Source organism: Symsagittifera roscoffensis, chromosome 4 (genome assembly GCF_963678635.1).
Source record: "Symsagittifera roscoffensis chromosome 4, txSymRosc1.1, whole genome shotgun sequence".
Taxonomy (NCBI): Eukaryota; Metazoa; Xenacoelomorpha; order Acoela; family Convolutidae; genus Symsagittifera; species Symsagittifera roscoffensis.
This window is the reverse complement of record NC_087065.1, coordinates 6,322,347-6,338,086: the sequence shown is the minus strand read 5'-3', so window position 1 is coordinate 6,338,086 and position 15,740 is coordinate 6,322,347. Positions and strand designations below refer to the sequence as shown.

Here is a 15,740-nt window from a genome sequence, read left to right as displayed (position 1 = left end):
GCAAAACCCTGAAAGTTTTGACTGTATTTTGATTTCTATAGTGTAATTTAAAATAAAAAAGGCCTACAAAGACCTTTTTTGGCCAAATTTTCTACACCGCAGGCAAAAGTTTGAAAATACCCTTCCTAAATCAGCTTCTTCTTGCGTACAACCTATTATTTTAGATAAATATTGGTCAGAAACCGCATGGTTCAAATCTCTTATTATTCGCATAGTTCAACGCATAGCTCAACGCATAATTCAAAAGTCTGGCAAAAGCAATAAGCGCTGAGATATAGGCGCAGTTAAAATATAACAATAAAAATTTAAAAAATCAACTTTTTTAGAAATTTCTTTCTTCTACATGCAATAGTTCCCAATTTCTCCCAGCGAATCTTTTTCTCGGAAAATTTCCAATTTCGAATTTTCACGATCTTGCGAAGTCAGTATCAATGCAAAAAAAACGAAACCAAAAAATGGGATACATTTCGAGAACGGACACCCGGCCACTCTTTGTGGGTGTAATAGTTTGCTGTGCTCGCCTCGCTTGAGTCTCGTTTGTCGCAAAAATTCGCTAACCGCTAGGAAGAATATATATATTCTGTACTGAATAATTAAATAATGTTTTTCGAAAACCATAGAAAGAACTTGGTTTTAAAAAAGCGAAGCCTCAAAGTTTGTTCCGGATTTATCAGCACTTTGAAATTCAAACAACTTTTATAAATCAAGAGTTTTCTTTTAAGACGAGTTTTAAGACAAGGCTCTATAAAAAAATACATTGGACAAAAGTAGGGGCGTTTTAAGAGTACTTTTTACAAGCTTGACACTTTTTTGAATGATACCAGTTTATGAGACTTGAGGATAAGTGTAAGCTACAAATCGTAAGCGGGTTTCCAAATCACTTGTGACTCCAATTACACTAGTTTTTTAAGGAACTGAGCTAGTTTCCCTGCTTTTTTGGTCTCTATAAGTAAACCTATCAAATTTCGCAGTTTTTTTTTGCTTGAGGTTACCCGTGGCAAGCGTTCTAATCATTCATAGAACCCATGGACTTCTCAAAAATTACACAGAGGCTACGTTGCACTTCACACGCACAAGCAAACATATGACCGATAACGCTACTGGGAAAAACTGAATGAGTAAAATTTTGAGTCTGAAAAATTTCTTAAGTTACGCAGCCAATAATGAAACTACGTAATTGCTAAATGACGCAAGCCAATTATGACGCATTAGCAGTTCCAGTCATTCTGAATAAAAAAAAGAATTTTCCCAACTAACATGCCTCAGTTTATAGAGCGGACGTATTTCAACTAGTATACGAAAAAATTCATTAAAAACATCCGACCCTGCACAGGTTCGAACCCTATTATTTTGTTGCTGGTCTCCTTCCCTACCTCTACGCTACAGATCCATGATACCTTGAAGCTAAATTGCTATTTGTAATAAAATACTCTGTGTTAATACCCTCAGCATTGGTTGTATTTAATAGCTGGTTATTGATCAAAACGAACACAATCAAAATAAACACATTTTGTCACAACAATATTCGCGACTTAGGTTTGGAAAAAAGATAGTTCATACTATAACACAAGCTTTGCTTGAGTAATGATAACATCAAAAATAACCTTTGATATATTAACACCTGGATATTGGGAGCTTAAGAGCCTAAAATATCCTTGAAGTTCCAACAGTACTTCATGTTTTGCTTCTGCGAAACTAGCTGTGGTTGAAAAGAAATTTCATTTCAGACTAACATTTCGAACAAAAAAGCAAACAAAACTATGCGTATCAGGGCAAAATCTTGAAAGTTCTGATTGCCTATTAAGTTTAAAGGAGCAGTGTTCGCTTAGAAAAATTGACGAACTTTTCAAAATAAATTTCAAAATTTAATTTAAAAATGATGCCCCCATACGCCATATAAAGAACCAAGCAATAGATTTCGCTTCTAGTAATGTAGCAGTTTGTTTTAAACAGTTTGGAGCCATATCTAAATCGGATTAAATGCCGCCTACGCGTTAATAGCCCCAAATATATACCGCATCAATCGTCCAGAAATCGGCCATATCGGCAATCTTGAAACCCTCATAACTTTACAAAAAACTGCAAAACTGCGAAAACTCTTTCAGCAACAGTTAACTCCGCATTAGTAAAACATGAAACACTGTTGGACATTCAAGATATTTTTGGCTCTTAAACTCTCCTTTTGGCAAGTCTTCTTCCATGTGTCGTATTTTAAGTAATAATGTTGATGCAATTTTAGACTTCGATATGACTATGGGTTTATTTTTGATTTTGCCGCATGTTTTTGTACATTTAAACGTCATGTTGGGAAGTTTTGTAACACCGCATCTTAAGTCTCAGAACTAAACTTTAGGTTTTTCACTCTCGCGTATTTTTGGTGACAAGCCATTATCCGGAAAAACTACAGCAAATTATAAAACTGAGGGTGTTTTCTCGCAATTGTGCTTTCTCACATTTTTCTCTTAAATTAATTTTTTTGCCTGATAATCGTTTTTTATCGTTTTTCTCGAAATTTCATTTTATTCTCGTGATACCAGCCGGCTACAGCAATGAAATTATTGTTTCTGGAAGCTCGGTGCTTTTAGTCAAGATGGCAAAATGGAAGTGTGTACTCCAATGGATCCAGGTTGTGAGAATTTAGGTTCAAACAAAATTTACGACAAAAAATTGTTTAGTTTTTGTGTGACATTTAAAATTTGGCTCTTATGACCGGTAAAATAAGCATAAAAAGATAAAAAATGAAGATTAAATGCTTTTCCAAAAATTGAAATTGATTTTTTTTTTTGCAAAAATTAACAGGATTCTCAAATTTCAATGGACTGTGACTAGCCGATCTAATTAACATTTGTCAAATAGGTTCCTGCTCCTTCTTTGTTGAACCAAGCAACTTACACTTAATTTTATTTTTTTTCGTCTCTACGGGTCTATTGACAACACTGGTTTTGAAAAAACAGTTTGAATTGAGAGCATTACTAATTTGTCTAAAGAAAGCTAGTGCTCTATACGACATAAGAACTTTGAAATATGAAGTCTAGAGCAAAGATTATTTTCTAATTCAACTTGAAATAGAATAAAAAACCAAGGATTTTGTGTACCCTCGAGATTAACTTTGAATGAATAATTTAATTTTGCAGCAACAGACATAACTAATTCATCTGACTGCTGATTTCAATTTCTGAGATAACTCATGTTTATCCACATTTTTTATACCAGCAAATTTTGATCTATCGGACTAAATAGAAGAACCAAAAGCACACAATAGATTTGATACGTAATGCGTTCTCGTCAGTTCAGAGACGCGAGCTGCAAACTGTGTAAACAATTATCATTTTTAAATATTTTTAGTACGCAATGAATTTTTCAAAAAAAATGTAAATTAAAAAATAAAACATTTTTCGAAAGTCATACCCCCACACGCTATTTAAAGTATAAAGGTAGATCTTCAGCATAAGAGTATCGTTTCAATTAGAATAACTAGCCTACTTCGTACATACAGTGCTGATTCAAATTATCCGGACAAAACGAACAAAACTTGACACGTTTTTCTCAAATTGGGTTAAGATCAGACAAAAAATGAAGAGAACAAAAGTTGCTTAGAATTTCATTAGATTTAATATGGTTTAATTTTTTCTCCGAAATTGTCAACCAAAATTTTACCCCAAAAATGGGTCATTTTGGCTTTTTTCAATTGATCAAAAATTACGCTGAAACTACTTTGATAATTAATAAGAAAACTATTACGCTGAAACAACGCTGAAAATCAGAAATTACGCTGAAACAACTTTGTTAATTGATAAGAAAACTATGTCACAAGAAGCCTCTTACACAGTTATTGACTACCAAGTAAAAAAAAATTCTCTTATACTGGTTTTTGGAGATTAATTTTTTCTTAAAATTTGTTGGGCTGCTTAAGGGGCTTCTTGTGATATAGTTTTCTTATCAATTAACAAAGTTGTTTCAGCGTAATTTCTGATCAGTTGAAAAAAGCCAAAATGACCCATTTTTGGGGTATAATTTTGGTTGAGAATTTCGGAGAAAAAATTAAACCATATTAATTCTAATGAAATTCTAAGCAACTTTTGTTCTCTTCACTTTTTGTCTAATCTTAACCCAATCTGAGAAAAACGCGTTTGAAAATAAATTCAAGTTTTAATCGTTTTGTCCGGATAATTTAAATTAGCACTGTATTTAGCATAATCATATCGTAATAATAAGGATAACTAGAATGCTTCGATTCACTTCGGAATGATCTCTCAGCCGGATTAAATTTTCGCTTAGGTGATAATAGCACGAAATATATCGCTCGTTAATTATCCTACATGGCCCAACTGCAAACTTTCACACTTTCATTATTTTGTTCAAAATGATAAAAAACGATTTTTTTTAAACACACTAAAAAACTTCGAAATGTTGCCTGGAATGCAGTTCTATTTGCGGAGAAACACTTCCAGAAAAACAAGCAAGGAAATTTAAGGAAAATTCAAATTAAAATATCAAGCCTCAACTCAGCGAATAAAAATTTGGCTGAATACTGTATAAGCAAAAACAACCTTGATGTCGTGAATAACTTGACTGTATAAATTGTAATCTAATTCTTTTTGCATTGTGAGTGATCCCTAGGGAAGCATAACTTTTTTTGAAAGAACCCATTTTGACCAAGCTGAACGAAATTTTCAAGCGAATCAAAAAAGAAAATATACGAAGTCAAAGTCGCTATTGCAGCACTAAATCAAAGTACTATAAGCAACTCCATAAAAATTACGTCAAGCAAAAACAAACAAGTTTAAGATGTGGCAACTAAGCCCACGAAGCATAATCACTTACGTTTTAGACAAACAACTTGTTGTGAACCTGGATATTTTCAGTTGAAAAAGCAGGTCCTGGTCAGCTTCGAACCCTGGAGATTTCCCGTTCCCGGCGTATAAGCATGCCGGAGATGCTGAGAAACTTGAATTCATTATGAACCTAGATACCAAAAGATTCTGTTAAAAAAGTTCTTGACCCGACAAAAAAGTCTATATTCCAATTTGATGAAGCTTGCTAATCGTCTGCAAGCTTGGATATCTTTTGAATTTTGAGCTGAAGACATCAGTAGTTTTCAGATGATATTAGGAAAGACTTAAGTAATGTTTAGTTGAGAAGTCGAAATAGGTCAGGGCAAAAAAACTACCCCTAGCAAACTTTACGTCACTTTCTTCGAAAGTTGTTAAAATAAAACAAACAATTAAACGTTCGCTATGCACAGAATGTTTCAATCATTTCAGCATTGCAAAATTTAGAACACAAAGAGCTCAATATGCAGAAACAAATAAAGTGAAAACAAATTTAAACCTTTTGGTGCTCATGTTTTGTTATTTTGCGGGAAGTTTTTCTTGTCTAGCGAATGAATTAATATCTAAAATTGAAGAATTACCTCGGCTTAAATTGACGATGGTTAAACAATTAGGTGTTTCTGTAACCAGCCTTATAGGAATATAATTTGAAAAGTAAAAATAATCAAAGCCATTTTTTTGCAGCACGAGAACCTTTTTATTGACATTTGTTTTTCGGGATCCGAATCACGACTTAAAATGATTCAGCATGACGCCTCATTCAAAGTTCGCATTAAAAACAACCTTTAATGTCGTCTTCCTCCCAAGTCCGTGGTCGGCACAAAAAAAAGCGCAGGTAATGGGATATGCTAGATTATCCACGAGCGACAAAAAAAACACGCAGATAGTTATACAAGCCAAAAAATAACGCTTGAAAAAACTGAAAAATATATTAATTAGCTCTAACTAATAATATAAACCGTCAATTAATTTTGTCGGCTAAATGAAGCAGTCTACTCAACATCAGAACAAAAGTGTACAGCAAAGGAATAAACCGCAAGATAAATGAAGCAAATCATTAAAAATATGATTGCCAAGCAAATCATTCACGATGGTTGCCCAGTTCTGAAAGAGCTGGAAGACAAGAAAAGACACATTCTCAAATTTTGAAACAGATTAAATTAAGTCTCAATCGGTTTCATCAAAATTAAGTAGAAGAGCTATAAAAACAAAAAGTCAGAAACTTCCTTCAAAGTTGACTCAAAGGCAACTAAGGCTTGCTAAAATCGATCGAAAGAATTTTTGACTCGGGTGTTTTAGTTTTTCCACTTCTGCTTTACTTTTATGTTGATATGCAAAACAATGACCAAAAAAAGTTACCCAATGGGTTCGAGTAACTGATGTTCTATATGCACGCTCTTTCAGACGTGCTGGGATCTGAAACTTATAAAATTTGGTTTCTAGAATACCCGGTTCGTTTGAAATTAAGGCTTTAAGATTAACTTTGATTGCACCATCACTCTTCACAATGAATCGACCCTCCGCCACTCGAACGAAAGAAGTTGAAAATAACAAAAAATGGTTTCTTGATAAAATGACAAGTGTCCAATTTTCGTGCTTATTGCACAGCAACCGACTTAAGTCTTAAACAAATGGATACTTTTTCACCGAGTACTCTAATCATCCGGAAGAAATTATTTGCTAAGGGGTTTGTTTTTACGCAGAAAATGGCGAAAAAAGGCGCAGCTAATAAATTTTAAAAAAATTTTAGAAAAAAATTAGTATCACAAAAACAGTAGAAAAACACAACCACAGTAAAATACGCTTCTGTATTAAACGCACTGCCACCAATACGACAACCAGCAGGTAGACAACCAGCATCAGCCGGCAAAAAAGATGCCATGAAAAATTTTCGAACAATGGCAGCCAAAAAATCAGTTATAAATCCGCAACTTCAATTGATGCCTCAAGCTTTGTTGAAAAATTTATTATCAAATCATTAAATTTGAAATCAAACAATAACCAAAACAACTAATTATCTTCCAAATTAATTTTCTGGTACAACTTGACATGGATTGCGCTTCGAGACAAATACTCAATTTACACTCAGTGTACAACAAATAAGCAAATTATGCATATACAAAAATTGTCATATTTTAACATATACCATTTGGTTTTCATTTTCACACCTTAAACTGGAACTATATCCCTTAGCAAAGGGAGGGGGTTAGTTTAAATTCAAACGTTGAATTCTGATATAACTTAGCGCACCGTTGGGAAAATATTGGCCTGAGTTCTAGTTTAAAATTCGTCATGAGGAGCTTCCTCGCCCCCTTCGGGCGGAGGTGGTGCTGCACCCTCGTACAATTTGCTAATGATAGGCTGCACAATTTCTTCTAGTGCCTTCTTGTGCTCCTGGATCTCTTCAGTCTCCGCGTTCGGGTTTGACTCTAACCAGCTAATTGCTTCATCTACTGCTTTGGTGACTGTTGCCTTGTTGTCTTCGTCTAATTTGCCTCCGAGCTTCTCCTTATCTTCGATTTGATTTTTCAAATTGTATGCGTATGATTCTAGTTCGTTCTTAGCATCTACCTTAGCCTTTACCTTAGCATCTTCTGCCGCAAATTCTTCGGCTTCTTTGACCATTCTCTCGATATCTTCGGGTGTTAGTCGGTTCTGGTCATTCGTAATTGTGATCTTTTCTTCATTGCCAGTTGCAATATCTTTGGCTGATACCCTAAGAATAGCGTTCACATCCATCTCAAATGTGACTTCAATTTGGGGTACACCTCTGGGCGCTGGTGCAATTCCGGTCAAATCGAACTTGCCCAACTGGTGGTTGTCTTTTGTCATGGGTCGCTCTCCTTCAAAAACTTGGATTGTGACGGTCGGTTGGTTGTCCTGGGCAGTGGAAAAGATTTGCGACTTCTTTGTTGGCACAACTGTGTTTCTTGGGATCAGTTTTGTCATCACACCACCGACAGTTTCGATTCCAAGAGTCAACGGACACACGTCGAGAAGGATCAAATTACCAGTATCAGATTCTCCGCTCAAAATTCCGCCCTGAACTGCAGCACCAAATGCAACGGCTTCGTCGGGGTTAATACCCTTGCTAGGCTCTTTGCCATTGAAGAACTCCTTGATCAGCTGCTGAACTTTAGGGATTCGAGTTGATCCTCCGACAAGAACAATTTCGTGAACTTCGTGCTTTTGCAAATCAGCGTCTTCCAAAACCTTCTTAACAGGAGCCATGGTGTTTCGGAAGAGATCCATGTTCAGCTCCTCAAATTTGGCACGGGTCAGCGTTTCTGAGAAATCTTCACCATCGAAGAACGATTCGATTTCCACTCGTGCTTGATGCTGAGATGACAAGAGCCTCTTGGCTTTCTCAACTTCTCGTCTGAGTTTCTGTACTGCTCGGTTGTCTTTCGTGACATCTTTTCCAGTCTTCTTCTTGTAGAGTTTGATGAAATGTTCCATAACCCTCTGATCGAAATCTTCACCTCCCAAGTGAGTGTCACCATTAGTTGCGAGTACTTCAAACACTCCTTGGTCAATCGTGAGAAGAGTCACATCAAATGTTCCACCTCCCAAGTCGAAAACCAAGATATTCTGTTCCTTGTCAGTCTTGTCCAAACCATATGCAATTGCTGCTGCAGTGGGCTCGTTGATTATTCTCATCACATTGAGACCAGCGATTGCTCCCGCATCTTTAGTGGCCTGTCTCTGGGCATCGTTAAAGTATGCAGGGACAGTCACGACAGCATTCTTCACTGTTTTTCCAAGGTACGATTCAGCCGTTTCCTTCATCTTGGACAAGACCATTGCACTGATTTCTTCCGGGGAGAAAACTTTATCGGCTCCACTTACTTTCACTTGCACGTGAGGCTTACCATTCTTCTGAGTTACTGTAAAAGGGAAAAGTTTGATGTCTTTCTGAACCGTGTCATCACCCCAGTTTCGACCAATCAATCTCTTGACATCGAAGACAGTATTCTCAGGATTGCTCGTCAGCTGATTTTTGGCCGCATCGCCGATTAATCGCTCGCCATCCGAAGTGAAGGCGACGTAAGATGGTGTAATTCGGTTACCTTGGTCATTGGCAATGATGTCAACTCGTCCATTTTTGAATATCCCCACACATGAGTAGGTGGTTCCCAAATCTATTCCTATTACGGTTCCTACGTCGCTTTTCTTCTCGGTGTCTTCTTCAGCTGCCTCTTCACAGAAGGCACCCACGACAAAGAGGGCAAGAAGGAAAATAGTTTTCATTTTACCTGAATCAAATTATGAGTTTTTCAATCACGAAATGTTTTTCAGAAGAAGATTGTTTATAACAATGCAAAGAATGACTCGTTATAACAGCGAAACAATATGTCTCTTTTTATTAAATTTCTCAATTGAATTCAGTTTTCTGTAAAAATGTTATGGCTTTTCTGTTTTCAAGATTGAGTTTTGTATCCAACTTACAAGAAAATTCTCTTGACGTCAGTGGAAATGTCGTGTACAATTACAGCCGAATGTGGAACAATCTGATTGGATAATATTAATTTCGAGCATGACATAAACGAATTATTCAAACTGAACAATGAAATTGAAACAACCAGAAAGAAACCACAAAACGGGGAATTTGTAGCATCAGGATACAACCGCGATGAGATATTTTGGTAAAAAAAAAGGCTGTAATTGATCAATATATTGATTATTAAACACTGAGTATTTCAAATTTAAAATTCTGAGAAAAGGGATTTTAATAACTTTTGATAAAAAAGAAACCTACATTTGTCAATTTATTACTGCTTGATCAAAATTTATCTTAATCAGGTTACAGCTTTTTGGAAAAGAGAAGAGAAGAAACAAAGATAATCAGATAAAAAACATTAGTTTAACAGTTCTTTATGTTTCCTCTCGAATGGAAATCCAATATGCAAGGAACAGATTATGCTGTTGCTCTAAAATTTCAATCAAAGAAAACAACCATGAGAACAAAAGAAACTCAATTTTCAACTCAGCTGAGAACAGTGAAAAAAAAAAAGACTCGAGCAGATGGTTATTTTCGCTAATCAAACATCTTCATGAAACGAAGAACAAAAATTTCATATCAAGAGAAATTGAAGCTCCTGATTCAAGAGCGAGCACCATTTAGTCGCACTGTTCAAATGGGCCATAGAATCATAATTGTGACTCTACTCACTAAAACGAGAGTTTCTTTCAACTCCGGTTCAATCTAGGCAGGTGTTAGTTTTTTCAATCTGATTGGCTTGATTCCCAACCATCGTACTCTCTTTACTTCTATCCGCGTTACACTTTACTCTTTCATATCCAGAAAATTTCTGGGATTTTTTTGACTGAAATATGTGATGAAAGGCCTCCTGACTGTAACATTGACCTTCTTATCATTATTAGAGAAGAAAGAAAAACCAAAAAAAATTAATCAGTTGTCCACCTAGATAACGGTGTTCCGAATTATGAAAGCAAGTGCGACGCTAATTGAAATGGCAGATGTCCCTTCAGTATACCCAGTTTGACAAAAATGCTTGTCCTACAATTTTCAAAAATGAAAAATTCATACAATTTCGTACAATTCCATAGATACAGAAATGTTAAGGAAACTCTAAGATAAGCATTTTTTTTTAAAAAAAGAAAATTGTAGGATAAGCTTTTTTTCATGAACAAAAATAAGTGTTTTTTTTTAATTTGGTTTCTCAAAATTTTTGGGATGTGTTCGTGACCGAACACAAGTGACTAAACTCAAAAGTGGTTTACTCAAAAGTTGAATCACCAAAGGGTTGATCTTCTGGCTTTTACAATGCTTTGGAAACATCCTGAATTGTGTAAGAATTCTTTCACAAATCATTTACTGAAAAAATCAAACTTTTAAAAATTGACAAAAATTTTCAAAGATGATTGTTTTTAAAATTAGAATTTGCAAACTATCAGACATTGATCAAGGCATATATAAACATGCCACACAAAAAAAAACAGGATTTTTCAGCGTGTTTGAAAAAATTTATCGAGAAAAAATGAAAAAACAAATCAAATTTTCTATATCCAGGACTACGTTATGCAGATAAAAAAAGAAAAATTGCACGAAAAAATTTTTTTTATGAAAAATATTTGTTTGAGTACAAAATTCGATTTGTGGTTGAAACAAAAAGAAACAAAAACAATTGGAGCGATTTCAATTTTACTTGGAAATATTTTTTTTCGCCATCAAAAAAGTGCTAGTCAAACAATTTTCCAAAAAAAGAAACATAGATTTTTTTTTGTCACCAGACTGTTTTATTTGATTCAAATAGCCGCAGAAACTAGTTCGAATCTTTTTTCAAGGATTTTTTGAAATTTTATTAACTTTTTCATAAATTTAATGTATGGAAATTAATGACAAGCTTTTTTGTTGTATGGTATTGTAAGATAAGCATTTTCTTTTATGGAGGTTAACCCGGGTACTCAAAACAGATTGTAAGTTGGGAGTTACACGGAGAAAATTCAAAACATAATTTGATGATAAAAGTGTGTTCTCAGTTAGGATTATTTGAGTTAATTAATGAGAGGTGCACTTGATGCCTGTGCAATAATCAGAAGGTCGAAAATATCATAGTACCTAGGTTACAATCAGAAGTCCCTTCGTCGCATTATCCTAGGAAAAGTCTTGATAAGTAAGAATAAAGTATAAAGTGGATAGAAGTAAAAAGAGTCAGATGGTTTGGGATCAAGCGAACCAGATTGTGAAAACTAACACCTGCACCGACTGAATCGGAGATGAAAGTGACTCAAAAAGACTGGTCTGAAGACTGACAACGCGTCTGTTGTATTCTAATACAAAACAGCGTTTTCGTTCCCTTGGCTCCATAAATTAAAAAAAAAATTTTCGAAAGCAATTTTATCATTGAAAGTGCCGAGTATACAGGCATTTTTCGCAACCTGTTTTGCGAGGGAATTTCTCTGCTCATCAAAACTACCTGCACTGGGTTCCTCGGTACATGTGCTCAAGGTCTTACAAATTTTATTTCGAAAAAACTAAGTATGTGTGTGTGAAACGGCTGTGGCCGATGGGGCAGATTGCAAATTGATAGATTGAGAGATTTGTTTTTTGATAGATAGTTTTTTCAACAAAAAATTTTCGAAGATCAGAGTGCCGCCATTTCTAGCACCGAAAATTTTTAATTGAGGCTATGAAAGAACTTGAGCACATGAACCGAAGAATCCAGGGCAGTTATTTTATTTCTGCAGAGATTCTCCTTAGTACAGGTTTGAACGGTAAATGCGTAATCGGCACGATAAAAGATAAACCTACTTTTAAAGATTTTTTTTTAGAAAAACAAGGGGTCGAAAGAGCAGCTTAGTTTAGGTCCTCATGTAGACCCGTAACCTCATATCAGGTTAATTTTTATCAACTCCGGTTTAATCTTTGCAGGCGTCAATTTTCTCGTTCTGAAATGACTGAATCCCAATCACCTGATTCTTGACTTTTACTTACGTTGCTTTTTATTTGTTCCTAATTTATGAAACTCGAATATGTTTTTGACTGGGTAATGTGATAAAGAATTAGTGAAATAATTTCGAATACCACGCTAGTTCCTGATATTCTGATTTAAATAGGTTTGGAGAAAGAAACCAAAACGCTGAGGGACTTCCTAATGGTTTAGTCAGTGGAGTTCAAAGTGACAAGGAATGTTGACGCTTGACCCATGGGTGGGTAGGCTGCTCCTTTTGACACTGTAACCACTACTAGAATTAGCTCAGACACGTTTTGGTAACCCGGTATGCTTTATAAAAATCACAACAAATATAAGAATCACAAAACTAAAAGAATTCGGTATTCTTCTTCGGATGACAAATTCGCAATCCTGGGAACCCTGACAGCATCCCCCTATTGTGTCGCTAATTTCAATTTTCATGAAATAAATACTGAGTTCCAAAACAAGTGAAAAACGATTTTTAATCCTTGCAGTATACGATATAGGCGAAATGTGAAGAAAGTATTTCGCTAAACATGGAAAAACGGTACGTCGAAAAATTTGAAACTGACTACGAGATAGTGAAGCCAGCCATCAAAAGTAACATAAAATAGAAAAATTCTAAAAAAAACTTCTGCAGTGATTGCTTTGATGCGTTTCTATCCAGAGCGAAGATTAATGAAATCAGTCCTTTGGGTGCAACTCCCCATGTTTTGACTAAATTCCGCTGAACGCGACCATTAGGTTACTTCTAGACTGTTATTTAAGATATAACTCAAAACTTGATGAAATTTGATTCATATGTGAGCCTTTTTTGTCCCCCGCCCAAAACTGCATAAATTCTGTTTGCTGATTACTCGTGTTTTTGTTTCAAAACTGTCTGTGGCCGGATAGTTTTGCAAAAAAACTCCGAAAAAGTCTAAGATTGGTTGTCAATGATTGCAGCTTTGATAGTTTCAAAGAAAATGTATCTCATTTCAATTTTAATTGAGAAAAGCTTACGCTGTGTTAAATTTGGTCACCAATTCTTTACCTTTTAATCAGAAGTTTTAACTCAAAGTTTTTCTTGGTAACATGGTTGCTCAATATTAACGGATTTTGAATAGTTTTCACTACCAGTTTCAAAACAAGACTGCTCGTATATCAGGGTAAAGCCTTGAAGGTTCTGTTTTCCCTTAATCCGTATCAAAGTTTTTGGGGAAAAAAACAGAAAAACTACAAAATTTGGACAACTTCAAAAATCAAGTTCGATTATTTGAGTCGTACGAAAATTTTACGACCGCTAGGCTAGCCTCAGTTCAATTTGGAACAATTTTGTTGAGCGTGATAATTCGCCACGCATAAATAGTTTGCATTACGCCTTCAGGATTATGTGTAAAGTCTTCAAAGCGCGCTTAAATTAGTCCAGAGCATGGCGAAATTGGCAGTTTTTAAACTCCCAAAAAGTTGCAAAAAGAGTGCAAAAAGTTGACTTGAGGTAAGTCAGTTTTTGAATTTAATATCAGGAAGTCTTTTATAATTTTTTATATTTGATATCAGGAAGTTGATACAATCAATGGGCCATAAATATTTTTTGTTGAATACCATCAATACGATCGCCGAAAATGTATTGAATAAAAAAACACACCAAGCATAAATATTCCGCTCTGTTCGAAAGTAGGAGCAGTTAAGAAAACCAAATTTGGAAGATATCATAAATGTCGTGATGTCAAAATCAGAAAATGCTTTAAATTATTTTTCATATATGCTAGATTTGTCGATGTCCATTATTTTAAAGCTTTTATTTATGAAAAGCCTGAGATTTACCTCAATGTGTAATTTGTTTGTTTGTCTGAACTGTTTCACGTTTAAAAAAATAAGTTCAAGCGGTGGAGGCGATTATCGCTATTTGCCGAAAGGAGAATGACCTGGCCACATGTTCTGACGGGTAGCTGGTTATTTCTCATGCAAAAATAGTTTTTTAGCAGTGATGGATTGATTTGAGTTAATTAGATTCGATTTAAATAGGGGAAAAACTTAATTTAAGAGGAAAGGAAAACTGCGCGAGTTTATGGTTAATGTTGCTCGATGAAGCTGCTGTCAAATCCATCAGTTGTCCGAATAATTGAACTTCGCTTTTTTCAATGTCAGAAGAAGAATTGAGATTCTAAACAACAAGTCCACAACTTTTAGAAATAATCACACTTATACAAACAGAGCCCTTGTTCTGGTCTAAATTTCTCCAAATCTGGATTTGGAGAGAGGGTCGTTCGTTCGTTTTGTCTGTTTGATGCATCTAAGGTTTCGATTCTAAGACTTCTGAGCAGGCGCGGATCTACAAATTTCTCGACGGGGAGGGGGGGGGGGTGCAGATTTTCAAAATTGATTTTCTGAGGTCTTCCAAATTTGTAGATTCCTAATTCGACCAAATTTTGTGAAAAAAGGTCAAAAACGGCACTTTTTGGAAAATTTTGACCAAAAAAATTGCGTTTTTTTTGGCGCGCGCTCCCCCCTCAAAATTAGTATATATTGGCGCCAATGGCGCCTTTAGAAAAATTTTAGGCCCCGTCATCAAAAAATGGATATCTCAAAATAATACAAAGGGGGGACCCTTTGGGTCGGCAGGGGTCCCCCTAAATCCGCTACTGCTTCTAAGTAAGGTTGTGACAAAAGATCTTTTTGATTCATTGATGCAAAGTAACTACACCAATGGCTTACAACATCTTGTTTAACATAGACTGAAAAGAAGTATTGTGACGTGAATTAACTTACCAAAGAGACAAATCGGCTGTTCCGATGGCATTTATTTGTGTAGTTTTCAATCTCAATCAAATAAATGATTATTACTTGCTTCTTTCTTCAATCTGTAAGCCCCCACCCTCGCATTTTTCCTAAGTGGAATAAATTGACACCTTAAACGGAACTTTTTTGATGGTTCCAATTCAAATGAAAACGTGTTTTTGAAAAAAAACGGAATGTCTGAAGAAAATATGAAAACTACTGCAGCTCTGGGTCAAACTATAAAATCTTTTGAGCCAAGATACAGAATTAGTTTAGTGATTCAGATTTTTTTACGATCTATTTAAGCTGTGATTTAAAACACCCCTAGTTCTGTGATTCAAACTCTTAGCAGTAAAATCAGGAACAAAGTCAAATTTGTTAAATAAGAGCAAAGTCAATCGCGTTTTTCAGGGTCAATCGCGTTTTTCAGGGCGTTTTTCAGTCAATCACGTTTTTCCCCCTTCCCCCTTCCTCCAAAAAATAGTATAAAACTAGATACGCACCACAGGCGCATTTTGAAAGATTTTAGGGTCCGCTAGCCAAAAATTGATTGTCCTAAAGACTTGGGCGGATCTAGGATTTTCTCGATTGGGGGCGGACTTTCAAAAAAAATTCGAAAAGTTTGTCGACCTTTTTTTTAGGTTGACCAAACTGATTTTCCGAGCTGTCCCTTATCACCTTAAACACCCCATTTTCTGCGCCGCATTTT

At 35.4% G+C, this 15,740-nt stretch overlaps 1 protein-coding gene across 1 annotated transcript; it reads right to left on the bottom strand.

The window, feature by feature from the left end:
* Positions 1-6,795: 6,795 nt before the first annotated feature.
* On the bottom strand, positions 6,796-9,320 carry LOC134843596 (endoplasmic reticulum chaperone BiP-like). Its single transcript, XM_063859746.1, has one exon. It carries the CDS (start codon positions 9,081-9,083, stop codon positions 7,113-7,115), a length of 1,971 nt encoding a protein of 656 aa, XP_063715816.1. The 5' UTR covers positions 9,084-9,320; the 3' UTR covers positions 6,796-7,112.
* Between the last annotated feature and the right edge of the window lie 6,420 nt (positions 9,321-15,740).